Source organism: Thrips palmi, unplaced genomic scaffold (genome assembly GCF_012932325.1).
Source record: "Thrips palmi isolate BJ-2018 unplaced genomic scaffold, TpBJ-2018v1 HiC_scaffold_16, whole genome shotgun sequence".
Lineage (NCBI taxonomy): Eukaryota > Metazoa > Arthropoda > Insecta > Thysanoptera > Thripidae > Thrips > Thrips palmi.
The window spans coordinates 15632293-15658813 of record NW_023144625.1 but is presented as its reverse complement, the minus strand read 5'-3'; the positions used below and the strand labels follow the sequence as shown (position 1 = coordinate 15658813).

General features: G+C 39.3%; 6 protein-coding genes across 14 annotated transcripts; 3 read left to right on the top strand and 3 right to left on the bottom strand.

Annotated features, from left to right (window-relative positions):
• Positions 1–19: 19 nt before the first annotated feature.
• Positions 20–4551, bottom strand: LOC117642687 (casein kinase II subunit alpha). 3 transcript variants are annotated; one of them, XM_034381125.1, is made up of 9 exons: positions 4297–4551; positions 3326–3506; positions 3096–3207; positions 2799–3011; positions 2497–2691; positions 2211–2413; positions 1981–2129; positions 1823–1900; positions 20–1562 (listed from the first exon to the last, which is right to left on the bottom strand). In XM_034381125.1, exons 2-9 carry the CDS (start codon positions 3418–3420, stop codon positions 1483–1485), a joined length of 1125 nt encoding a protein of 374 aa, XP_034237016.1. In that variant the 5' UTR covers positions 3421–3506; positions 4297–4551; the 3' UTR covers positions 20–1482. The 3 variants fall into 3 exon arrangements, with proteins under 3 accessions (XP_034237016.1, XP_034237017.1, XP_034237015.1); XM_034381126.1 differs by having other exon boundaries at positions 1807–1900; positions 4328–4551; XM_034381124.1 differs by having other exon boundaries at positions 4328–4551.
• A 429-nt stretch (positions 4552–4980) lies between these two features.
• LOC117642693 (serine palmitoyltransferase small subunit A) lies at positions 4981–6510 on the top strand. The gene is made up of 2 exons (XM_034381131.1): positions 4981–5190; positions 5471–6510. Exons 1-2 carry the CDS (start codon positions 5082–5084, stop codon positions 5590–5592), a joined length of 231 nt encoding a protein of 76 aa, XP_034237022.1. The 5' UTR covers positions 4981–5081; the 3' UTR covers positions 5593–6510.
• LOC117642688 (heparin sulfate O-sulfotransferase-like) lies at positions 6213–8794 on the bottom strand. The gene is made up of 7 exons (XM_034381127.1): positions 8484–8794; positions 8089–8369; positions 7930–8015; positions 7714–7852; positions 7540–7637; positions 7310–7467; positions 6213–7217 (listed from the first exon to the last, which is right to left on the bottom strand). Exons 1-7 carry the CDS (start codon positions 8599–8601, stop codon positions 6982–6984), a joined length of 1116 nt encoding a protein of 371 aa, XP_034237018.1. The 5' UTR covers positions 8602–8794; the 3' UTR covers positions 6213–6981.
• Positions 8795–11151: 2357 nt separating this feature from the next.
• LOC117642686 (enhancer of mRNA-decapping protein 4) lies at positions 11152–18657 on the top strand. 7 transcript variants are annotated; one of them, XM_034381116.1, is made up of 22 exons: positions 11152–11319; positions 11787–11831; positions 11911–12116; positions 12200–12392; positions 12477–12639; positions 12731–12919; positions 13008–13126; positions 13208–13406; positions 13492–13696; positions 13785–13931; positions 14285–14326; positions 14547–14791; positions 15057–15182; positions 15685–15833; positions 15927–16221; positions 16303–16603; positions 16690–16805; positions 16888–17050; positions 17125–17296; positions 17406–17631; positions 17711–17874; positions 17976–18657. In XM_034381116.1, exons 1-22 carry the CDS (start codon positions 11267–11269, stop codon positions 18166–18168), a joined length of 3711 nt encoding a protein of 1236 aa, XP_034237007.1. In that variant the 5' UTR covers positions 11152–11266; the 3' UTR covers positions 18169–18657. The 7 variants fall into 7 exon arrangements, with proteins under 7 accessions (XP_034237007.1, XP_034237011.1, XP_034237006.1 ...); XM_034381120.1 differs by having other exon boundaries at positions 11306–11412; positions 14285–14299; positions 14640–14791; XM_034381115.1 differs by having other exon boundaries at positions 11306–11412.
• A 230-nt stretch (positions 18658–18887) lies between these two features.
• LOC117642689 (rRNA-processing protein UTP23 homolog) lies at positions 18888–20199 on the bottom strand. Its single transcript, XM_034381128.1, has 5 exons — positions 19939–20199; positions 19747–19843; positions 19547–19673; positions 19296–19445; positions 18888–19219 (listed from the first exon to the last, which is right to left on the bottom strand). The coding sequence occupies exons 1-5, from the start codon at positions 20056–20058 to the stop codon at positions 18937–18939; spliced, it is 777 nt and encodes a 258-aa protein (XP_034237019.1). The 5' UTR covers positions 20059–20199; the 3' UTR covers positions 18888–18936.
• Positions 20200–20254: 55 nt separating this feature from the next.
• On the top strand, positions 20255–25384 carry LOC117642691 (ras-related protein Rab-14). The gene is made up of 7 exons (XM_034381129.1): positions 20255–20608; positions 21227–21337; positions 21454–21580; positions 21667–21784; positions 21857–21975; positions 22067–22135; positions 22216–25384. Exons 2-7 carry the CDS (start codon positions 21232–21234, stop codon positions 22325–22327), a joined length of 651 nt encoding a protein of 216 aa, XP_034237020.1. The 5' UTR covers positions 20255–20608; positions 21227–21231; the 3' UTR covers positions 22328–25384.
• The last annotated feature ends 1137 nt before the right edge of the window (positions 25385–26521 follow it).

Genomic DNA, 26521 nt, shown 5'->3' with positions numbered 1-26521 from the left:
ATAATTAATGGCGACTGAAAATGTATAACATCCATTTAATCAGCTGCTGTATGTCGGCACATATATACAACAAAATGTCACATGTCCTCAGCAAGAAGCAACAAGTTCACAGTACAGGAAATGATATCAAAGACTTCATAGGATTATCAGTGATTAACCAACTAAACCACGAACAATATCACTGGAATACGGTAGTTGCACAATGTTCGCAATAACTTTAAATTCCATAATAAAATAGAAAAAAAAAACACAAAAAAAAAACCAACAAACAGATCATACACAATGTGAACGGGCAGTGCACGATGGATACAGCTAATCGATAGAGTTGATTTCATAAGGTAGCAGTAAAATAAGCCCCAGTATTTCAGACTTGGACCGAGGTTTTCAAACAGTTACAATTTCTACATAATAAATCATTTGCCTACAACATTTTGGTAATTAATGTAGAATTACTCTGGAAAAAAGATGCACAATCATACTTCCATGCAATCTTAGCCTCCATCTGCAGACATTTCCTTAGTACGGTGACTTTTATACACTTCATTTGGTTTGAGCCCTGCTGCTTTCGTCAGAACATGTTTGTCATTTGTATTGAATGGAAAGTATGCATCAGATTATGAATCCACAAAGGTAAGCTGCCTAAGGTTACAAACACATTTCATGGAACAGGACAAGGTTGGTTTGATAGATTCAAATTCCAAGAAAAATAAATTTAATATAAAATAGACATGACACAAGCAGACAAGACGTAAAATGCATGTGTACAGTACTACTGAAACATACTTTCCATTCAACTAAGGTGAGACAAGGCATTATAATAAATTAATTACACAAAAAAGATGAATTTGGTTGTCTTGGGATAAAAGATGTTTAATGATATTCATGTACAATATAGAACTAGTGGTGCCTCTGAAGACCATAAGAGCTCAGAAGGAGCACAGCACTTCACACTGAACCGGCATATACTTCCCAATGTAATTTCTTGCTATCAATCTGTTTTGTGTTTCTAGCCAACAAAATATTAAATTACTTGAACTAAAGTACATAAAAAAGGACAGCAACAGTACAGTATAGTGAGCCCTAGGGCTGTTGTGTGAGACACTCTCCAAAACAGTGTCAAATGTGATTTTGATTGCCCGCTGATGTGTTGCTAACTCATCATTACTGTTAAAATAAAATGAAGGTAGATCAAAACACCAGTGTACGGAATATCAAAAACAGCCAACAGCAAATTGTCCACAAAATATTCAGGCATTCAAGCACATACATACAATCACTCTCGCACTTACACAACACAGAACTGTTTGATCAGTAGTAACTAGAAATGAAAAAACAATCACTTCAAAATTTCATACAAACAGATTTAGGCAGGTCACCTTAGTGTGTCATCAAAGAAGGTTTTCCCATCCTTTATTGGGTTAACAATGAAGAAATGCTAATTGTTTCTTTATCTATATTGTTGGAATTATATGCTCTTATAAGTCAGGGTTGCGAATTACTGCTGCCCGTTGTTGGTAAGATGACCGGAGAGGTAGGCAAGTGTACATTCACAGAATTTCCACCTGAAAAATAAATGGACCTTGTTAGCTGACAGTACAACATCCCAGGAGTTGACTTGTTTGTAAGTACCAATGGGCAAGACAATTCTGATTTTTGTTTCAAAATATTTAAATGACTCTGTTTCAAATTCTGAATTGAGAACAAGAAAAAACTTATAAACAGAGGATAATGAATGTAAGTTCATGTTTGGAGTATTTTAACAAATCTTATGAACTAAAAAAAGAAAAAAATGGGAGTTGTCATTACCTGTGAGGCTACTCACCTGCAGGCCCAGTGCCTGACATAGGAGTAGGTGAGGATGAGACCATGTTGAGGTGGCCCTGGTCCTTCACAATGGGATCTAGAAAAAGTATCAAGTTAATGACAGTTCCTTCTGCTGTTGACAACTTGACATCAAGCGACAATCAAAAAATAACTTACAAAAGTAGGGATGTTCCATCGCTTCCCGAGCAGTCAACCTCTCATAGTGGTCATACCGCAGGAGCTTGTCCAAGAAGTCAAGAGCTTCCGGCGAAACCAAATGCTGGTTATCAATGTGTACAAATCTTTCCCATCGCTTACGTGAATGTCTGCAGTAAGGAAAGACCATATAAGTATAGGGCATCAATGCTGGGGTACAAGAGAAGTAAGCCAACACTCAATTGCATTACCTGCCAAGAATATCATTAAACCTAGGATCTAGTTCAACATGATATTTCTCAAGGTACTCGAACAACTCCTCGGTGCCCAGCACCTTAGCAATTCTGACCAACTGATCATAATTGTCATGGCCATGGAAGAAAGGCTCTTTCCTGAAGATCATACTGGCCAACATGCAGCCCAGTGACCACATGTCTAGTGAATAATCGTACATCTGAAAGAAATCATAATAACAGAGTGGAATCTACCAACCTCTCAAAGCAACAGTTTGAGTACAGAATTATCAGTGTGATTTACCTGGTAGTCTGCTAGCAGCTCTGGGCCCTTGAAGTAGCGGCTGGCAACTCTGACATTGTACTCTTGGCCAGGATGATAGAACTCAGCAAGACCCCAATCAATGAGCCTCAATTTTCTGTTCTCATGGTCAATCATGACATTGTGGGGCTTGACATCCCTGTGCATGATACCCATACTATGGCAGTAATCTAGTGCCTAAAAAATAATAAAATTAAAAATCAGCTGACATTTGAAAAAAAAAAACAAACAAACCCAAAGCCTAAAATTACCCTCACAAAAATACGGAATACAAATTCACACACCTTCAATAATTCATACAAGTAGTAGCGAATGTCATAGTCCGTAAGGGTTTGATACAGCTGTTTGAAGTCAGTATTGTTGACATGTTCAAAAATGAGTGCTGGTGTTCTGGACACCGGGTCCTTCACCACTGCCTGCAGGGTGATAATATTAGTGCCACCACGCAAGTTTTCCAAGATCTTAATTTCTCTCTTAATCTTCTTCTTCTTGACAGGCTGTAGAAAAAGGAAGAGGTGATTTCTGAACAGGTCCACGAACTTAAAACTCACATAATTCAGTGAGAAGAATCACATTCTTACCTTTAATATTTTAACTACACAACGTTCATTTTTTGCAATATTCATTGCTTCAAAGACTTCACTGTACTTCCCTCTCCCAAGTTTACGCACCAACTGATAATCATCTTGTTGTCTACAAAAATAGGACACCAAATGTTTATCAATGGTCCAAACGCATTGAAAAAATACACACAAAAAAAAAACAACAAAAAACAAGAGAGAAATAAAATAATCAGACAAAGAATACTTACGCCCAGTCTACTACGTATGACTCATAGTCCCAGTAATCTCGTGGCTTGTGAGAATTTACCTCAGCATACACTCGTGCCCTGCTGGGCAGTGCCATTGTGCAGGCTGGTGAGTAAGAGCTCTGGATAAGGGAATGATGCTTCTTAAGCAGCTGGTGCCCAACATAAGCTTTTAAAATATGACCTGAAATTGAGGAGAGTAGACTGAGTTAACTTCGAATACGTATAACAAGTCAAAGGGATCCAGGCAACAGGAAAACAACAACAAAACTATGTTGGAAATTACTTTTTCTGCATCTATGTTTGGCAATTTAATTGAACGAAATTTACAACTAATGATACCTAATAAGAATGAATTAAGGAGAATGTCATGAGAAACAGTCTGAATTGAAATTTGGCTGCTTCTGCAATTGAAATATTTAACAAGTAGCAGTCTCTAAAAACAAACAGTAGGCAAGAAATAAATACACGGAAGACGAACCAAATTTTCAAAAATAGTGAATCAGTGATATAATTTGAAAGATCACATTAACAGAACAGGGACAAGCCACAAGCCATCGGTGTGGTCTGTGACAGGTTAGGAGGCAGCCCATCCCAGATCCACAACCAACCCAAAACAAGACAAGAAATCTGCGCTAGGCCATGCCTAACAATAATGTTTCAGCTGCTTCAATGGGAATGTGTGCCACTAGCATTCAGTAATACATTCTAAAATATCACACGAAACTTCCCAACTCACAAATGTTACATAAATCCAGTAGGCCATGACTTGCAGCTCGATTTATTTAACTGATTTTAGGTGTATATTTCCACTGCTACGGCCAAACCGAGAAAATCATTTCGCAGAAATACCTGCGATGAACACTTTGGACGGCGAGCCGAGGCCGAAACCAAAGTGAGGAACACTTTCAGTCACTGAAAACCTCACAGAAGCCTAGCCCTTCCATGCGCCATTATACTTTTAACAAGCCTACCGATTTATTAATATGAGGGATTCCGGCGTACCTAATGCATTCCTGAGTCGAATGGTTCACGAACACAAATCTTGCTTTCACAGACAAACGGGAGGTCGAGCGCAAAATCTTGTAACATGAACCTTAAGTCCGAAATTCCTAGTAAAATTGTCGCTGTGCCGGCTTCTCGGACGTAAATCCAAGATGGCGCGCCCGCCACGGAAAACGAGAAACGAGGTTTGATGCGTCTTGGACTAATGCGTTTTCTGCCACCCCTAGAAATGAGTGTTTACAGATAGCGATAACAGATGGCAGCACGGTCCGCCCCGCGCTCATGCCTTCTCGAAACGCCAAGTACGGCGCAAGGGGAATTACTTCGGCGGCTCTATTAACGCATTCGAAACTGAGCACGTATTGCATTATTATCCGAATAAACTCCACATGCTTAACCAAGGCGGAATGGGGCGATTGTTTGCGTTTTCTTCCACAGTACTTCGTTTGCAGCCGTTTGCTTCGGCGTCACGCGTTCGACCTGCCGTGGCCGGTCAGTTTACCACAGAAACCTGACAGATTTTGCTGTACTCTTCAGTTCTAGTAGATCAATCAAACTATAATTTTTTATCGAGTCTATCGTTTCGTTAGAAGTTTATCGGGTTTCGAGTGAATCATACATCCACCCACCCCACCCCCTTTTCCCGGTCTCCCCCGCCTCCCCTCCCCTTCATCCCCCTCCCACGATACTCGGTACAACGTAAGCGGTCTCAAAACAACGATCACATTTTCGAATTAATTACCTGAACGCTGCGATGTTGAAGTTTTTTGAGAGGCTGAGCAATTTTCTCAGCTATTGGTATTTTCGTTACCTCATGGTGACAGAGTTATATATGGTTGAAACATGGGAACAAAGAGTTACAAGTATCCTTTTTGGCATTCCTGTAGGTTAGATGTATCATTAACTTAGTCTTTTTCCTTAGGATCAGGAATATCTAGCTTCCTGGCTGCTGTTTTCAAGCAATGTCTCTTAAGGAATTTCGTAAACTTTATCTCGTTTTAGTTTAGATTTCTGGTCGCGTTCGCTTGCTGTGTGTTTCAATCAACAAGTATGTAGGGTCGGTTTGAAGTTTTGACGTTTCTCCTAAGTTTCTGTTGTCTTTTGTCAGCTATCTATGATGCAAATACCTTAACCTTTGAACAGATACAGCATTTATGCTACTGTTTGTTGTTTTGTCATATTTCAACTGTGTGTATCTGCTGAATTATACTGCTTCCATAGCTAAGTACCTGGTTGACGAAGTACCATTTAGTAGTGTAACATGATGTTGCACAAGGTGACGAATCCACAGCCTTTTTTTTTTGGTAATGATATAAAAGACATGGAAGTCTGTATTTTAGAAATATTATTTCCTATTTCCAGTGATGTATCTTGTCAACCTATTTTGGGGGGATCTGGAGATTTAATTTAATTTTTGGTCTTTGTGTTCCTTTCTTTGCTGTGAATTTTGATATCTTTTCAGACTGTTTTACTGTGGACTCTTGGGTATAGTCATAGAGAACTTACACATTTAAAAGTAGTTTTCATTCCATTGGTTTCAAAGAATTATATATAGTTTTTCTTTTTATATAAAGTTATACTTCAGTATTTTCATACTTTGTAATTCTAGTAAACTTAATGTTTTATTGTTGTAACATGTCTATGGCTATCACAACATCTCTGTTCTTGCCAACAGTTAATTTTCTACATGTGTATGTTTGTATACCAAAGTTAAGATGTTAAACGGGTTTACAATTAACATTGTCGATCTCAGACCCTCTTTTGACACAAGCCCTACTTTCCTCATGGCCAATCAAGCTTGGCTGAGAACAAAAGTAGAATTAATAAGGTGGTGCTTGGTTTATAAAAAATTTGAATGGTCAGGGTAGATAAGGTAAGTTTGAAAAAGGATTCAGGATAATTTATTTAAGTACTAGAGGCAAAAAATCACAGTCAAGTAATAAGAAAAAATACACCGTCAGTCTAATTTCAATTTTATCATTAAAGCCTCTCATCATCAGAGTTAAAATAAAATAACATTAATACAAAATTAAAACAAGCATAACTATGTACAAGTTTAAGGAAGATATGATTTAAATGATTTGCCTCATCTCCAACTTTCATGTAACGTTTATAATGTCTTCTTACATCTAGATAATGAACTGCCATGGAACAAAATTCAGAAACAAATGAAAAAAACAAAAACAATAAACTGTTCTTATTTACCTGAATGTTTTGAGTCCAATCGAAACTTTGACTGCCTACATTTTTGTAACAGCTAGGGACTGATCCACAGAACAGACTTTTTGCATTTTTACTTTTTAAGTCTAAACATTTCTAGTTTTTATGTCAGTGTACAGAGGCAAGTTTCAAACAAAAAATAGGTATCAAAGTACAAATGTATCACATGCTGAGCACTAATCAATAAACAGGTACTAATAATACGGGATTTTCAGTTTTTGTCTTTGATATTGGTATAAAGAAGAAATGTGGATGCTGAGAGACCTCCTCATCATTCAGGAATTGAGTTACTTCTCAAATTTCTCTCAATCCTGTTTCAGGAACAAATAAGTGAAACAAAAGACAAAACCTTAAAACACATTTGTTGAGCTCTGTAAGTACTGCATTTAAGAATTCATTGTTGGAGTCTCTGACATGGTTTTTAGTCAACAATGTTATTTGGGTCGTATTTTCTCATACATAAACTGTTGCGGTCTTTCAGTTGTTGCTTGAGTTGACCTGTTGGTAGCACTTTGCCCTAGAGTCCTCCTTCTCATGAAATGAAATTGAGCTAGGGCAAAATCATACAGCTCCTGTTCCATTTGCCAAACTTTTGATTCTTGTATTATTTTTACAGTACCAGAGGAGGGTACTGTCTTTTGAACAGTTCGTCTGAGATGAGACTTTTTACCTTTGAAGGTAAAAAATGGAAAAGTTATAACATTTGCAACATTTTCAAATAAAATACGACCCAATATTGTGTAATAATATGGCCAAACTTACTGTTCAGGTAGTGTTTCACTGCACCCTTGAAGAAACTTGGAAGTGTTACTTCAAGCATTCGAATAAAGTCCTCCATCTCTTCAGTAACACCCACAAGCAGATATTGATTGATAAGATTGCGCTTAGCTTCCTCTAAAGCCCATTTATTTCCTGGTTCCCTACAATATACAAGAAAAAATGTATTTAAAAACTTAAAAGGAGAAACTGTGACACTAACTTCTTGCACTTACCAGCAAGAAGCAGAATGGCCACAAAAAAAGGGCACTTGGAGCCACATGTTGTCAGGGTGGCAATCTGCTTGCTTCTTCTGAACACAGTCATCAAAGCTCTTGGGGAAAAAAATTAAACAATGATAATAAAGACACAGAGAGTGAAGGGTGCATAAGCATAACTTGGGGTCATACCATCTTATCACCATGTTTTCTGCGTACTAGGTATGGGCGATAATCATCTCCAAACCTCAGAAAATAGTAATACGACACGAGACGATCAAGAGGACGTCGAATGAGGTTAATCCAAACAGGATGAGACTTAATTCCAAACCTGTCAACAAATTTCAATTTATTAGAGGTAATGGAACACTAACATATTAATGTAAGGCTTGCAATGGTAAGACTTACTTTGCAAAATCTACAAATGCTATGTGGCCATGGTACAAAGCTGGTTTAATAGCATCCCATTTGCTTACATTAAATGCAAATTTGACCTGCAATTGTACACAAATATTAGGTATTTAAAATTCATTTTAAAGAAATAGAATTAATTATATTGGGACCTACCTGATTAGCTAGTGATAACACATGCATATTGGCAGTTACATTAATATGAAGAACGTGATAGCTATTCTGCCTACATAAGTCATAAGCCACATTGATAAAGCTAGTGGAACCAGTTTTTGGCACTCGATTATAGATGACGACTAAATCCTTTCGTTCATCCAAAATTACATTTGGGACCTCAACAAGAGATCCTCCACCAGCTCCACCTCCAATTATTGGGGAAGATAAACTTGATTTATCATTGCGATGCATTTGTGCCCTTATCAAAGACACTTCTTCCGCTGAATGAGAAAAATATAACAATGAGAAACAAAATTGTGTCCTTTTACTCACAATGAAAAATGATGAGGGGTGATACGAAAATGACAGCAAAACGGGGCGGAAATAACACTTACTTAGTTTTTGATTACTCCCTTCTAACTGAAGAATTTCAAAGTATAAAATTAAGACTACCAGTGAAGCACCGATGAGAAGTAGTATGTTATGAAACATGTATCTTTTTTTGTCCATCATGAAAAAAGATGACAGTCGAGACTAACTCTTTCTTACTTTGTTTAACAACTACGTCTACCACTAGCCCCGTAGGAGGCCCCTTACTTCATACCATTGGAGGTTTGGCATTGATTGAAATAACCTACCGCACCGACAAAAACAATTTATTTGACGGGGAAAGTGGTAGGGGAGGTGGGGTGAGGTGGGAGGGGGTGGGGTGGAGTGGGATATCGATATGTAATATCGATGGAGTATCGATACAACCCATACCAACCTTTTTCTTAAGCAAACTTCTACTTCCGAAATGCTGTAGAAAAAGGAAAAGATATGAAGTTTGAAAAACTTTGTTTATAGTGGGATCTTTGATGTGCTTTCCGGAAAAATTCAAGAAGTCTGTATTTGAGAACGTAAACTACAGGGTATTAGTATGTGTACGTTGGCACTATTTCCATTTCGTAAGGCGCCTAAATTTGGATTTTTGAACGAACTGCCTCTCCAGTTTCGCTGGTCCTGGCAGTACCTGGTCTTGGGAATATACCTACATATCTCAAGAAGAAACACTTGCCTGCAACAGATAAAAATGGTACGTCCGAATTCCGACTCTGTCGCAAATTCGCGTCCGCAACGACGCGAGAGCGCAGCACCGTCGCCCCCAGATAGCGTGCGACGGAGCACCGCCATTTTCGAAACAGGTGGCTTGTTTTCTTCGTTATTAATGTACTTTCGTTAGATTCTATACTATGTTTGTCTGTGACTTTATTCTCTACGGAAGCTATGGACTCCTATGACCTCAAATGAGCGTGATTTTAGCAATTCTAATTTGTTAAATTTAATATTTAGCCACTTTTCCCCTCCTCCCCGTGTCAGCGCTTGGAGCAGACGCCACCGGAGGCATGGCGCGGACCGACAACATGCCGACTAGGTTAGGTCTGGACGTTCTTTCTCATTCTTAGCCATTAGAAAGGCATCTGATACAAGACAGCGTTTTTCTACAACAGCGAGCGGCATTTATTTTTGAAAAGTCACACCCATTTTATTCACTTAAAAGCGCAATATACGAATAAAAGCACAAAATCATGGCCAAACAGAGAACTCCAATAGAGTAGTTGAGCTAACGCCGGACAAGAAGAAGAAAGGAAGAAATGCTTCAAGAACATGGCGGCCGGAGGCTCCTGATTGGGCCTAGCAGCCGACAAAGCCCCTGGCGGCCATGTTCTTGAAGCATTGTTCTTCCTTTCTTCTTCTTGTCCGGCGTTAGCTCAACTACTCTATCTGAAAAACCCGCTGCTCCGTCGCCCGCTATGTTTAGTTCCAGCTCAGCCACCAGAGGTCTCTGACTTTAGTTTGCGGACGCGAATAACCCCGTATCCGCTTAGCCCTTAGTGGATAGTGGATAGTGGACGTTTCAGGAGAGTCTGTTCCCGGTTATAAGGCGCTGGTTCAGTGCGACGTTGCCGCTCACCAATAACAATATCATCATTTTGAACTCATTGCGCTATTTCCTGAAGCTGCTCCAGCTGCATTTCTTGCATAGTGAGTTAGAAAAGGCTAAAACACGAGATGAGAACCATGTGTGGAGGGTGACAAGACGAGGAAGTAAACAAACAAAAGCAGGCTGGCAACGTCGCACCCTGAAACGTCCACTGTCCACTATCCACCATCGCCCAAGCGGATAGTCCCAGCGTAACCTTTCCAAATCACTCCGCCAGTAGCCAGAGAACAGAAAATAGTCCCGCAGGTAATAGGATTTTTAAAAACTAATAATCAATTCTAGACCGTTGCGATCGTAATAAATCGTATAAGTAAACAACGTTGAAAAAATACGAACAATCTTAGACCTAATCACTAAGCATTCCGGGTTCTGCATTTCCGCGGGCAGACGACGCGCCGGTCCGAGCCCCTCAAAACACCGGTCTCTAGGACCCTCTTTTTGCACTAAGATTGAGTGACTGAAAGAGATATCATAATGACAGCTTGCATTTCTCTAAACCTAAGACGTTGTTGTATGCCCAGCTGGCCCTTGTCTTTCGAAATTGTGCCTTATTATTCAGAAATTTTGATTTGAGTGCACAAGGCTGGCTTCTCCTCTAGACCGAGCTCCCAACTTTTTAGATTATCTTTGAGCAAGTGAAAGAGATTCAATAATAACTGCTTATATCAGTGAAAGCCCCACACATTTTTGTCTGCCGGAATCGCCTTTATTTTGCGAAACTTTGCCTTCTTCTTTAGATATCCCGGATTTTGTGCGCGAGGGCGGCTTCTCCTCCCGACCGAGCTCCCGACTTTTTAGATTATCTTTGAGCAACTGAAAGAGATTCAATAATAACTGCTTATATCAGTGAAAGCCCCACACATTTTTGTCTGCCGGAATCGCCTTTATTTTTAGAATCAATACTTATTTCCTGAGGATTGTGAAATAAAATGCGCCGATTTGGGGAAAAGACGGACGAGGGGCTACTTTCGGAAAGGTTACGCTGGGACGAGTATAAGGTAAGAGACGGGGAAGAGAGACAGTGACGTATAGCAATCTGAATAGCACTTTGTCAAAGTTTCGGCTTTTGGTCGTCCCCCTTCCCCTTCTCCTTCTCACTCACACTCCTTTCAATCAACCTCGGCTCGGCGGCAGAACAGGAGGGATGATGCATAGTCTTGTATCTTCCTCCAGATTCATCTGAGGGCATTATTCATGTTGAAAAGCATTAAGTCGTATTTCTTCGCGGGAGCTGAAGAAGATAAAAAGTAAGTAGTTATGTTATACAGCTTCCCTATTCCAGTTTGTGTACGGTTTGAATCTGGCTGGGCATCACGTACCTCGTCGGAGAAAATCGCCGGGTCAGTCTTCACCCATCAAGGGGTAATGCATTTGTATTTTAGTTGTGATATTTAGAGCGACATCAGTCTCCTTTGGGTTATGTCCTCTCTTTTCCCTCCCCTACGTGTTTTGCTATCTGTGTACTTAGGGCTTCATAACCTCCCATAGTTAATGTCATACCTGATCTCAAGGCATTATGGCTGTCATTGGTGTGTACTTTGTGTGCAATTTTGTAGAACTCTCCACACCTGCACACTAAGCAATCTTGGAAGTGGCCATTAACGTCAAAATCCACTGATGTGTGGCCGTGTCAGGGAACTCACAACTATTTGATGAAGCTCCAAGATTTGCTCTTGAAATTATTATTTTATTATCATTTTCATTTGTATTCCAGACCAGAGAAAGCCATCATGACACCATCAGATGCAAGGCAGATTGTGTAAGTTTCTAACGTTTGAGATGAAATTGTGAGACATTCATTCAGATTTGTCTAATGCATTGTCAAAATTTATTTGCAGCCAATTTCAAGGGAGTGATGATCAGCACAGCACAGAAATTGTCAGCTCTGATGTAGTTATCATTCCCAGTGCTGGAAATCACGATAAAAGCAGCTCTCATGTTAAGACCAACAATATTGTAGATCACAGCTGGGATGTCCGATTTTACAAAGGACAGCTCCTAGCGGTCCATCTTTCGGGGAAGTTTATTGCATTTGGCATTCAAGGTCTGTCTGAAATCATGCATATTTTGTAGTTTGATCATTTACATTGTAATTTTGTCAATAGTGTGCTTGTTTCTGTTCGTCAGTTGTTTCCAAAAGTGAAAGCATGGTGCGAATCGTCAACCGTCAAAATAACCATCGATACCTTTGCAAAGGTATCACTGGAGTTGTTCAGGATATTTCGTTTGCTCACATAGCGTCCCAAGTTGTTCTTGGAATTGTTGATGAAGCTGGAACCCTGTTTGTGTACCGAATTGAAGACACGCTGAATGCACTACAGTATCCTTTCAATCCTACCTGTTTTCATAAAATTTCTTGAACTACAATATTTATTGAGTTATAGATTCCTTAGTAGTGTTACAGAACCAAGTTAATTTTACATGTGTCTCAAAATATTGATCCTAAGCCAACAGGCTTGATTCATCGTCTAGTTTGGTGTCCATTCATACCTGAAGATGATGGGGACACCTCAAATCCAGAGGATGAAGAAGTGGCAAACATGCTAGTCGTGACTCATGGTCCCAAGGTATTAAATTTGACACTACAAAAATATATAGTTGTGAGTTAAATTTTGGCCACTTTCAATGTCCTATTTCTGTTTTCATTGTCTTGTCTAGGCGCAAATATGGAATGTAGAAATGGTGACTAAGAAGTATGGAACAGATAAAGAACTTCGTCCTGATGACATTAAGGAGGGAATGCTCTCCTTGAACCACCATGAGCTAGACATTGTTGATGTTGCATTTTCACCTGATGGTACTGCTTTAGCAACAGCCAGCTTGGATGGATATGTTAAATTTTTCCAGGTACATGAAGGCTCTCATTATTTTGAACAGCTCCTGTTTTACTATTGTTAGTCCCAGTGTCCTGTTCTATGTGTGTTTTATTTACCAGGTCTACATGCAAGGCTCAGAAGAGCCTCGTTGTCTTCATATGTGGCAACCACATGATGGAAAACCACTGTCGTCGCTATTTTTCCTTGATAACCATCGATCTCACTCAGCAGCTGCAGAGTATGTATCCCCACCTTTTTGCAGGTTATAACATACTTGAAATTTTTCCTCCTTTTATTGCTAACGTTCTTTTTGTTCCAGCACTCAATTTTGGAAGTATGTTGTGACTGGATCAGATAATAATTCTGAACTAAAAATTTGGTCATGCGAGACCTGGTCCTGCCTACAGACTATATGTTTTGCTTCTAATCGATCTTCACCCTTACCGGGAACTATCAGTTTGAAAGCTGGTATTGATCTGTCTGGTGACTTTATAATGCTCTCTGATATTAACAATAGGGTGAGAATGTAGCAAGTTTTATTCCTTTCCTGAGAAATTCTACGTATTGATTAATCAATCAACTCACTTGCTATTGTTGTTGCAGGTTCTATATGTCCTTCAACTTGAAAAAGATGTGCAGACAGATTTAGCACGAGTTTGCGCTGTTTCTGAGTTTCTTTTGCCCAATCCAATCCTTAGTTTTGGAATTGTCGATGCTGGGATTCGAAGCGTAAAAAGTCATCATGATGTTACAAGCAATTTGGAGACAGCCCTCATGGATAACAATGATGAGGACAATGATGATGCAGGTGAGGTTCATTTCTTTTCTCATTATATTGGGTGAAGAATCTGACCTTTATAATATCGGCTATTCTCTTTTTTGTTTGTGTTACATAGGGGAAGAAGACGATGAAGAGAAGTCACTGAAAGTGGTTGTCAGAATGTATGTTGTGCACCCTAAATCTCTGAGAGGCTGCATTATTTCATTTGATCCTCCCGAAGAAGCCAAGAAGACAATGAGCATATTTTCAGAAGATACTCTAGGTATTTTAATCTTTGCAATTTGAAACTAAGTCTCTAGAATATCCTATTTGAAGTTTGTTGTTTAGACCAGTTAAAAATCCCTGAAGTCCTTTTAACCTGGCTGTTGATTTGAGACTTTGTGGTTGGTTGGTAGTGACTTAGTTGCATGACTGTTATTTTGGGTAAAGACAAAGCTAAAAAATATCACCTTTGACAGGTCTCCATTTTCCTTACTTAGGTTTTAGTAACACCAGATCCCTTTCCTTTAGATAGGCTTTGTTATCATCCCCGTCTATTTTGTTGATGTAATCCTATTGTACTTATTCCAACTCATGGTTTGTTCATCATATCACTAACATTTAATGTGTGTTTAGGGAAGGAATCTCCTGGTGGGTTTTCACCTCAGTTATTCAAAGGTACAGTGATATTAAATGCATGTTAAGTTTATCATTACCTTTCCGATTGCTTTTTCCTTTAAATTTCTTTTGCTAATCCTGTACTTATTGTCGTTTTGTGTTACTTGTGAAACAAACTGTCTTATCAGGACTTATCATAACCCTAATTGGTATTCTCACCTTAATGATGGTTTAAGTGGTGTCTAATTTTTTCTCTGCTACTCTTTTTTTTCCATCTTAGCCTTTGCAGAAGGACTCTCTGACGTCTCCGAAAACTGCAAGGAGAAGATCATTAGCAATCAAAGCTCTGTGACATCGACTTTGGCTTTGGCAGTTACAGATAGTACTAATAATGTGACACCATTGCCCGAACTTCGTCAATCTTCAGAACCCAAGTGCCTAAGTAATCTGATGACTCCTGACGATTTTAGTTCTTCAAATGAAAAAAGCGATACAGATGGCACACAGAAGAGTCCTCTGTTGCCAGTAAGTTGATGTTAAGAATGCTAACAATTACTAATTTATCTTATCAATCAATGCTTTACTTCTCCTCCCTGTTTCATAAAGTCAACACCCATGCCAACTCACCAATACATTTGTAGTATGCGTGAGTTAGCATCATTCAGTCTCTTAACATGCAAGCTTTATCTTTAAACAAGCTGCCAACCTTCATCCTTGGCTACCAAAGTTTTACTTGGCTTAGGGTCTAATGACTCATGTACAATGTGACATACAGTATCTTGTGGCACAGGTGAGCGAGCACTTAGGTCAACTACCTGCTGAGAAATCCAAAAAGCAAGCTGAATCTTCATCCAAACTTGAAGCTGCAAATCTGAGAGCTTTGAAGACGAAAGGAAAAAGCAATGGAAAAGCCATGGTAATTTCAATGTAGATCACTGTATGTGAAGGCCTAAAATGTACCAAAAGTATCTTGCTAGACATTTTAGATAATTATCTTTTGGGTTTTATTGTGATACTTATTTTGTGGAAATATGTCTATCAGTGATCAATTCATGGCTGCTCCTACTGTATTTTGTTCTTAGACCTGTTTGGGCATGTCTGACTTTCATCAGCATGCAAAAGTTAGGCTTTGTTTCAGTTGTGCCCAAAAGTTAGCAATTTGTTTCTTAAATTATTATTTCTGTTGGAGACATCATTGATTTGTTATATAACATTGGCTGTTGTCTTGATGTTAAATTTGAAGAGCACGTAGTGACTCCTCTTGTCATTGTCTATGTAACTTCTACTTCTCTTCTAGCGCATTTTTCCTGTGTCTGCTTGTGTTTTACTTGCATGGAAATCTTCACCCTAAATTTAACATAATTTTGGAAAATGTAAGTGTTTTGAAGGTTTTGTTAACTTTTTTCTTTCCTGCTCAGTCTGACACTTGCCTCACAAGGAAGCGAGAGCCCACAGCAAGTGGTGGAAGCAGTCCTAGTCGAGAAGTTGAGGAAATTTTGTCTCATGGTAGCTCTGATGGGATACTTTTCAACTTTCCAAATTCAGGTGTTCCTGAAGACCCTTCAATGTAAGCATGATATTTTTAACTAATTTTCTTTTCTAATTTGATTTTCTGTGAAAATTTTCAAATGCATGTTTTTAATTTTTCTTTCTATTTTAGTATCAAGGTTGAAACCAGTATTGGGTCAATACCGGGGCCCATCCCTATTCCAGTAACTGAATCGAACATTATCCTTCCTGCCATGTCGGCACCACAGTTGCCCTTGTCTCTGCCTACCCCGTTACAAGCAACATCCATTGCTAGTACTACTAGTGCTCTTCAAGCAGTTGTTGCTGCAGCACAAGAGAAGCAACCAGTAATGGTCAGTGCTGAGCAGCTTGAGAAGCAACAGACAACATGGAGCAGAGTTGACTTGCTTCTAGAAACTCTCCAACAGCAGCAAGTTGAAATCAAGGTAAACCTACCTGTCCAATTTGTACTTAGTTACACTTGTAGGTTTTGTTTAGTTCTGTTTCTATTATTATTATTTGGACAGAGTTTAAGACAAGAAGTCAGTGCACTGCGGCTTAGTCAGACTGCACCTGTTGAACCTCACTTTGGCGATAAAATACAAGGTCTTCTTCTGGCTCAACAAAAGCAATTGGAAATGAGCATCCAGAATGCTATTCAGAATGCTCTCCAAAATTCTGTCCAAAATCTACTGCGCGCTAGGGATCAACAGGAGAACCAGCGACAAGAAGCTTTAATGTCAGTGATATCCCAGTCCATTAGTAATATAATAACTACTCAACTCCCTGTACTCATATCTCAAGAAATACAATCTGAGGTTGTGCCAGGTAAATTAAAGATTTATAATAAACTTATTAATTTTCATTTGATTTGCATGTTGTAGTGTAACTACTAATACATTTTTTTTTTCCAGTTGTTAGAAGCCATGTACAACAAATGAAGCAGCAAGTGGCCACTGAGGTTGCCACCAAACTTGCAGCTACAGACCAACTGATGAAAGATAACTTGGCTAAGTTGGTTACTAATAAGGTGAGAACAAATATGAATTATCTAAAGTGAAAATTTGAAGTGATTTATTTATTGAACTAAAACGGCTTATTGAAATTTGCAGTCTTTTGTGGATATGCTTAACCAATCCTTACTTGTGATGGCTCAGCCTGCACTTCAAAGTCTTTACAAAGAATCATTTGGTACTTTAGTCCCTGGTATGGAAAAGGTTACTCAGAGCATGTTTCATCAGATAAATAATTCTTTCTCCAAAGGAACTCAAGAATGTAAGTTTCTTTTGTTTATTATGACTTTAAGACTAAATTTGACAACAAGGTTTTCATACTTTTATTTTTTCCAGACATGCAGTATGTTGATGGAACTGTAGAAAAGCAGCGCAGACAAACTGATAGAGCCCAAGAAATGCTGATTCAGCTCCAGTCTGTCGCCGAATCTATGCAGGTTGCTCATGAACAACAAACATTATTGCTTAACAATACTCTTGAAAATCAACTACAAAGGCTTCAAAATAGGTGAGTAGATTAAAAACCATGAAGTGCTCCCCCTTTTTGTTCCCGTGTTATTTTTGAGTCATTGAAAAGAACCTTGTAACTTGTATTTATTCCTAAAATAATTTTGCAGTCTTCATGATAAATTAAGCAAGAGTATCAGTGAGACTGTTAAAGGAAATCTTGCTCAAGGATTCAAGCAACAGAAGGCAGTCATTGAGGAGAGTGTTTTGACAAGTCTTACAGCTGTGCGTTCTCGTGCTGTTAGCCCTGCGCACTCGGTCAGTGACTATGCGAGTATGGAAAGACGGATACTAAATTGCATCCAGGAAAGAGATTTTAATTCAGCTTTCCAGCAGGTATGTTTGGGATAACTTAACTCCTCTCGAAAATTTCAACAAGAATTTACTGGATGAATGGTTTGAATTTGTGTTTCAGGCTTTATCAGCATCAAGTATTGCACTTGTTCTCACCGTCTGTGAACGGGTTGACCCACAAGAGTTGTTCTCTAGTCAGCCATTCCCCTTGAAACAAAATGTTCTGTTATCATTGATTCAGCAGCTTTCCATTGACCTGAACGATCATACAGAGCTGAAAAGGAGGTAATTTTACTTACATGCATTCAGTGCAGCACCTTCGCTTTTTGATTAACAAGGATCATATGTGTTTCTTTTTTAACCCCCTCCTCTGGATTTGTTTTTAGGTACTTGGAAGAGGCTGTAATGGGTTTAGATGCTAATGATGCTGATGTACGTAAGCATATGTATATCATAAGCAAACTGCAGGAACAATTGATGGCATACGTAAATGCTCATCCTGGGTCTGGCTTGAGTCGACAAATGAAAATGTTGTACATGGCTACTTCAAATTTGGTTCATTCACCAACTTCGCCTTAAGACCGTTCTGAGTCTCCACATCTGATTCAGTGGACATCTTTAGTTCGGTTTCTGGTGTACTATGGAATTTTGTAAAATGATCTCTTAATTGATAAATTTATTGGCTGAGATCTTGTGACTTACAATAATCATTGTTACTGTATTTTATCTATAAATATTATTTTCTCTACTTTTTACCTTACTTATGTAATTGAGGAAAAGCAAGAATACTTGTAATTAGTTACATTTTCCTTTCTCCTCCGATGGTTCCCCAATTGTATTTGTACAGGCACCACCATAAATGGTGACAATGACCTTTTCTGTTCAAGGAAACTTGCAGCTTTTGCTGTTAAAAAGTATTTTAAGTTCTCCCTTGCTTGATGTTTTAAATTTTGAATATCATATCTGTATTGACTTCATTGTTTTAGCATTGAAATGGGTAATTTAAATCTTGTCATTCTGGGAGGAGCTCCCATTTCCTTCAAAACTAAATTTTGTTTTACTTTTTCACACTGGTTTGTCTGTTAATAGTTTTAAGCCTGAACAAAAGAACACTAAGAATTTTTGCTGATGTTTGTGCAATGGACTGTAACACTAATACTTGCTTGCATGTTAAAATACAATGCAACTTCAAAAGGCATTAGAACATAGTCTACTGTAGTTCAAGTTAAAAGCATGTTGTGCAAAATCATTTACATGAATTCGAAATAAAGGAGGAATCAGTTAGAAAAATAGATGGGAAGATTTGAAGAAATTAATTTATCTTATTAACAACAGCATTAACTCATTCTAAACACTATTTTGTGTAGCAGACTTGATCCGCAATAGCTCCTCTTTCACATGTTGAGGCAATTTCTTACCTCTCCTATTTCTCTTTTTCTTTACTCCTGCATCACTTTTTTTAGGTGTGTCTGCGCCAGCTTCAGTTTTTTTCTTTTTCCTTTTACAGGACAAAGGATTAGGATTCTTTGTCTTCTTTTTCTTTTTCTTGGCAGGAATATCTTCTGACTTGAGACCTTCTACTTCCTTAAGTTTTGATAACGCTTCTTGCTCATATTGATTGATACCCCACCTAGAGAAGAAACAATGATAATAGAATGTTTCTTTCATAAGGACGTAGGACTCCTTTTTTCCATAATGATACTTGCCGAGCATTTGCAGTTGCTGCAGCAGCCTTCTCACTAACTTTGGAGGGTGCCTCAAGTGTCGGTCCCTTATTAAAGAAATAAAATAAAGGTACTCCTGGGATAAGTCTCAATTTATCTTGCAGATCCCTGTCTTGTGTTGCTATTATGTACCTGAACAAAAATTTGAATTAATGTGTTTCATTGGTATAATTTTGTGAAATGAATAAAGAAGTTACATGAACTTGTGATGAGGCATTGAAAAATCAACATACCTATTTGAGGTGGAAGAGCCCACCATGGAGAGTAAACATTCACTTCCTGACACTGGGTTATCTTTGTGCTCACAGTAGCGAATGGGGAATTTCTTGACAATCAACATAGCACCAAACACCGATTTTCCTAGAAATAATTGGTTCTTATCAAGTAATGGTCATTGCCAAAAATAATTATTAATCAAAATGAGTATTCTCACCAAGTTTCTCTGTTTCTATAACAACACAAGGTGTTGTAAACATTTTGACATCGTCACCTAGATATGTTTTAATTTGCTGCTGAACATCTAACTTGTCCTGTCATTGAAAATGGAAAAGTGTCTAAAGAAGTTCATTTTTCGTGTGTCGTTTTCAAACTCAGCATGAGTCTATAGGTTAAAAAACCAACTTACCTTGAGGGCAACAAAACACACTGTCCCGTCCAACAATACATGGAACGGCTTTTTAAGCCCAAAGTTATTGACATAAAAGGACAAATTCTTCTGAAGACGTTTTAACCTGTTAATGCGCATGGTGCAGAGCTGTCAGTAAAGCTCCAAAGTGATGTTTGTTGATTGTTGATTTGATGATGATGATGTTGAGTTAGGTTAAGTGTCCTGTGGGGAGGGGGCGGACGCTAGGCAGAGATTGAACCATGATTGAACAATCGAACCAAGCAAATCAAGTGTCGAACCTCTCTCTGCCTGACAGCGACGAGGGTAGATGGTCCTCTCTGAGTCATTTGCTTGGTTGTGTACATCGGATTCGCTAGCATCGTTAGCTAGCTTCCCCATTCCCCTTTCCTTTCTTTGCTTTCACTCTTAGTTATGCTGTGATCACAACGCAATACTCTGTCATTAGTAACACTCAGTGTTTCGTTTACATCATCGATTAACGTAGTGTCGTAGCTGAAAGTGCAGATGGGCTTTGGCTTTGGCCGACTTCCATATTTTGACATCTTGGCAGCCTTTTAATTTCAAACTGACGTTTGGAAGCCAGGTCGACCCTTAACAGCGTTAAGTTGGATTTTGAGTTTCAAGCCCAGTCTCACTTTTTCGACAAGTCAGAAAACCCTAGATCTAGGTAAGCAGGCGATTGTTTTGATTTCAGTCATTTGTCTTGATTTTGCACTTATGCCCATCTGTTTCTCAGAGGTTTTCTTTCGTCGTTGGTTTCGTGAAATTAGAATCACCTCGTGTCTCCTTCTCGTTAACCGCTTGTAGCTTGTAGCGTAACGGGAAGTGTCAAAGGGTCAGTGGGCGTCACACCATGGTTAGGTTGAGGCTATGCCATGTCAGCCTAGGGGCACCTGGGGGCCAGGGCCAGGTACAAGAATAATTTCCAACTATATTTGTTCCTGCTACACGCACTTCAGTACTTTAAGAATGTTTAGCGCTAGTCTAAGTGATTGGTCTTCTACAGTTATGGGTCTGCATTATTGTTTTGTTTCTAGTCAGATCTGAGGTCCACACGAAGTGACTAGTTAATAAACTTTTTGATGAGGGTTTGCGATAAAAAAATTATTTCGTACTATGGATTACTTATTATATTACTTTGAGTATCTGTGTCTGATTTCTGTGTCACTGTCTTTTAATGGCGTATTTGTCCAATGGATTCTTTTGTTCTTTTTTCATTCCTTTGTCATGATTTTTCAATTGTTGTGTAGTCATCTAATTTTATCTTTTGATTATTTGCTTCTAGCCATCATGTCTGTCGGGCCATACAATTACTCCTACATCTTTAAGTATATTATCATTGGGGACATGGGTGTCGGCAAATCATGCCTTCTCCACCAATTTACAGAAAAAAAATGTAAGTACAGCACATTTTGATTGATATCTTATCTTAAATTATCTTTCAACTTTATTGTATTTCCTATTTTGATCATTTTGTAAATTTATTTATTTGTTTTTTCTCTTGTATTGCAGTTATGTCAGACTGTCCTCACACCATAGGTGTTGAGTTTGGCACTCGTATCATTGAAGTATCAGGACAGAAGATCAAACTACAAATCTGGGACACAGCTGGGCAGGAACGTTTCCGAGCTGTTACCAGGTTTGTTCTAATTTGAGAGGAGGCAATCTGGGTCATAAATTTAATTTTCTGTCAAATTATCACATTTATTTGTTTCATGATTTTAGATCATACTATCGGGGTGCAGCTGGAGCCTTGATGGTATACGACATCACTCGTCGCTCCACCTACAATCATCTTAGTAGTTGGTTGACTGATACAAGGAATCTTACCAACCCCAGCACTGTATGTAAACTAAACACTTTCCACCCATGTCAACCATAACTTTCTGATTTCTAATGTATGTTTTTTGATCAGGTGATATTCCTGATCGGAAACAAGTGTGATCTGAATGCAGCAAGAGACGTCACTTATGAAGAGGCCAAACAATTTGCTGATGAAAATGGTCTCATGTTTGTAGAGGCTAGTGCTAAAAGGTAACATTTGGATGTAAATTTTCTGCAACATTTAAAATTATGGCGTCTCTTGTATCATTAATAATTCTAACTGTTGTTTTGTTTTTTCCAGTGGTGAGAATGTAGAAGAAGCATTTCTGGAGACTGCAAAGAAGATATATCAGAGCATTCAAGATGGGCGGTATGTGGCCATCTTTTCTTTAATGCTGATCTCCCTGAACATCAGCCAGTATATTTTCAATTGTTTCTTCTCTTTTGTAGATTGGACCTAAATGCAGCTGAATCTGGAGTCCAACATAAACCTTCGCAACCTGGTGGGCGCAATACTCTTGTCAACGATCAAACTGCCAGCAAAGACAGCTGCTCATGTTAGATTGGCTTTACTTGTGTAAGTGTATACATCTCTTTGACCTTTTTGCATTGAGCTCAATGCAACATTTCCTTTCTTAGGTTAATAGGAATGTCAATGAGGTGACACTACTGTGAGGCACTATAGAAAATAAGGGAACGGACTTAATAGTCTTTAACAGAGTGTCTGCACTGTTGTTATTATGAATTTGAATAGGAGCCATTTGGGCTATTTGTGATACAAATATGAAGCTGTTCAATGGTGAAGCATGGCTATTATGCCATTTGGTTGCTTGACTGAGTTTTTCACTTGCAAAAATATTTTTGTATGTTGCCATGCCTGGCACTCCATCCTCTTCAAACTATGAGAAAGGAGTTGAGAGTGCCGGCATCTGTTTGTAGAAGTAATATTTCCTCATGCTTTTGCTACATCCCTTTAAGCAGGCATCTGAATTCATTGCTAGACAAATTTGTGTTTTAGTGATGTAGAGTACTGATTCAGTGCTGTGCTACATTCTGATCACCAATTAGCCTTCAAATTCAGTTATTCAACCTCAAAGCATTTCTGCTTGTGATACGGCTTCATGCTGTTGATAATAATGTCACTACCACTTCTTTGATTCATCGTAATGTTTGTTTCCTTATGTCCTGATCTATTTGTTAAATAAGTCATGCAACTCTTAGGAACACAAGTTGAGCAAATGGTGAAAAGCTAGTCCCTCCCCCCTCTTTTTGATGTAAAATTAAAAGTGCTATTTATTGTGAACAATAATTGACATACCTACATTGTAAAAAAAAAAATTATTCTGAGATTTATTTTTTTATGACAGGCTCATGGGTAGTTTGGTAGATGCACAGCATTCCAATTGTTGTGCTTTTGAGGTAGATTGCCTTCAACATTTTACTTGCCTTGAATCAAAGATTTCATTTCAACTCCCAATATTATTTCTGAGAGGTGCAGAGCGAGGAAACAATAAAATACTGTTGTATGATAATATGTCTCTTCTGTTAGCCATGAGACTCAGTCTTGTTATTGTATATTCTCAGTTATATTTTGTCTTCAATTTTAGACCCTCTTTGTTTTGTTTTTGCGGTAATGTTCTTATTGCATTTTAGGCTGAAGCACCACCTCAGAGCTGGTGTGTTTGACATTTAGCTTAAAAGTGGCTTTCCTTATGTTTCCAGCGTTTCATAACCTAGTAGCTTAACCTATTAGGTGTCTGACAGTATTTAATAAAACAAAATGCAACAGCAAGTAAGAAACAGGAGGCAGACTACTTTTTCAAACTCATGGCAGCCATATATACAAGCTGTATGCCATGAACAAAAAATTTGTGAAATCATTTAATGTACCTCCTTTCATGTCCAAATGAAAATGCCAAAGTGTTTCATTCCCTTAGCTTTCATTTTTAAACCTTGTATTTGTATAAAATAAGATTGTTGGCAGTAATGATTTTCATGTTAAATTGATTTGTTTAACTAATTAGTGTCTTGTGTAGGTTACCTGTTCAGTCCTTGTGTGAGAGTTGTCTGCTGTAATATGAGTGCTAAACCTTGTTCTCAGAGCTGTTACATGTGGCCATAATCTTAAATAGCGGAGTGCCTGTGGCTTGGTGTAGTTGTTTGTAGGTGCAGGTGCTCTGATACAGATTCTTTAATGGGAGTTGTGTATCACATTAGGCTGTATGCAAGTAAACTCAGGTTTTTGAAGAAGCCGCTGCAAATGGTACCAATTCTGGCACTGCTTAGTGTTTAATATGATTTTCTTTTGTTGAAACTTTGTGACATTTATATGTACCGTATGAATTTGGGATCAAGGATGAAGTAGTTAAGTCTTGGATTTGGGGGGGGACCTAGAAACTTTGCATGGCTGTAAACACTTTCCCTACTAGAAACGTTATCATTATCCACATTGCCTATGTGTGATTGGTGTAGTGCTCCAATGAATATAATTAGTTAACTATTATGCTTTTTTGAAAGTTAAAATTTAACTGTGATTTAGGTATCTCTTCTTTTCCTCTTTGTATGTCAACATTGAAACTTTAATTTTCTAAGGCATTGCAACCACTTAGAGACAAGCTTTCCTTGATTTTATGTTTGAATGATAAATAGAACTAATTTTCTATACCAAATGTGCTGAGCAAGAGTGGTATAATCTATTTGGTATGGTGTTTTAATTAATATTAATGAAATCTTGTATCTCTCTCTGCCTTACTTTCTTCTGTTGTTTATATTTTAAAGGTTCTATTTCTGTTTCTGAATTCAGGGATTCATTTTGCCATTTTACTGACTCTGACATGTGTTTAGCATTCAGTTGTCATTGGAATGCAATATGATTGTGTATATGGTGTGTTTTTATATCTCAATTTGTTGATCAACTTTTACCTGTTTAAATCTACTTGTATGAAATCAAACTTTATTAGAAAGATTCCTTTATGGTGCATTGAGACATATCTCTACTTTAGTTATTTGTTTTAGCATGAGCTTCGATATTTCTAACGTGGTGTGATGAACTTTTTTTAATTTTTTTTTTTTTTTGTACATCAGGCTATTTTCTGTAAGGGTCACGCATGGGAGATGAATGTCAGGGGAAACTCATTTATATATTGGATTGGTTTTGTCTGAATAATAGCACGTGTCTGAAACGTACATTATTTCAGAGGTATGCAGTAAGTTACCATGTGTCCCTCATTTCATTGTAAATTTTACATTCAGGTATTACATTCTGCTTTAGCCCTTCTGATATTTGCTGAATGTGTGGATTTGGCATCTCTGCCCATGAGATACCAGTTATGGAGCAAAATGATCCTAAGTCTCCCTCCTCACATTAATAATAACTAGTTATATCTGTTTTGGGCATTTAATAGAATACCATAGTGTTATATTTGTTATGCTTTTAGCTATGTATCAGAATAAATTCTACTATGTGTTGCTTGTTACCTTTGAATCTTTTGCATGCAAAGTGGCATACAGCACATATGTTTAAACAGACAGACACGTAAGACTCATTTACTTCCGGTGTTAAAAAGATTCAAGATGTGTACAGTTTATTTACCAGAATATATGCACTATGTAATACTCATGCATTTTGTTTTATTTTCTCCCTTTCAATTTGTTGCATTCCATACCAATTGCCTACTCTCGCGCAGGGCGAGCACACCATGAGAGAGGACTGTGAACGTGATGCATTCTCGTTCCCCTGTCACTGCCTGGAATGTTATTTTTCCAGTGGTAGGACGGACAGGCCAACTCCAAAGTCCGCAGAGAGCTCTCTTCTCCAAAATAAACAAAAAGAAAACCGTTTCTCCGAGTGAAAAGAGGGGTTGAGGTAAAGCACAATGGCACCCAGTGTATGCATCTCCCCACCTCGTGAGACACGTGGGGTGGGTGCGCTGAGCAAACGAGGCCCTCCCCCCTCTCTCGATGCTGTAGTACTCGCCCATTGACATGGCGCCTCGTCCCCCCTCCCCCTGCCCCCTCCGCATTTGATGCCGCACTTAGCGCCGTTGATGCCCCCTTCGGTCCGCCCCGGCACCGCGACACACCCTGGACACACCTGCCTGCCCGCTGCCCGCGGCACGTGTGCGGCACGTGCAGCCACGTGTCCGAGGCCAGGCCGCAGAGTGGAGGGCGCTGGGCGCGGCTAGGGCAGGGCGCGGGGTGCGCACTCCCCCTTGGCCTCGGCGCGGCGGCCTCGGGCCTCTCTCTCGCTCCGCGGCGTGCCGAGCCGAGGCCGGGGAGCGACGAGGACGAGGTCGGCACAGCCTCCGCCACGCTCCCCGTCCCATCCCCCGGTTCCTCCTCCTCACTCCTTGGTCAATAGCGGCAGGGGTGCGGGGCGCGCGGGCTCTAGGCTGTGGCGCGGGCTGGCCTGTCCCTGGCGCAGCGGGCGCAGCCTGGCGGCGGTACGGTACCGAGGCACCGTCGCCCCGTGGCACTGCTGGGCCGTGCTGGGCACTGCCCGATCGCCAAGACAGGCCAGGTAGATACTATATGCAATGCTGCGAGCGGGAAAGCCAGGGAAGGGGTGCCGGGATCAAGGCGATGAGGGACCAGGAAGGGATCCCCACTACCCTCACGCCCACACACCCCTTACTCGGAGCCGAGCTCCGAGGCTCTACGAACTCCACGAGCGCTGCCGCGCTGCCGAGCCGAAGGGCCGAGGGGGCTGTCGAGCCGAACGGGGCCGAAGCGAGCCCGAGCATGGGCCGAGCGTGGG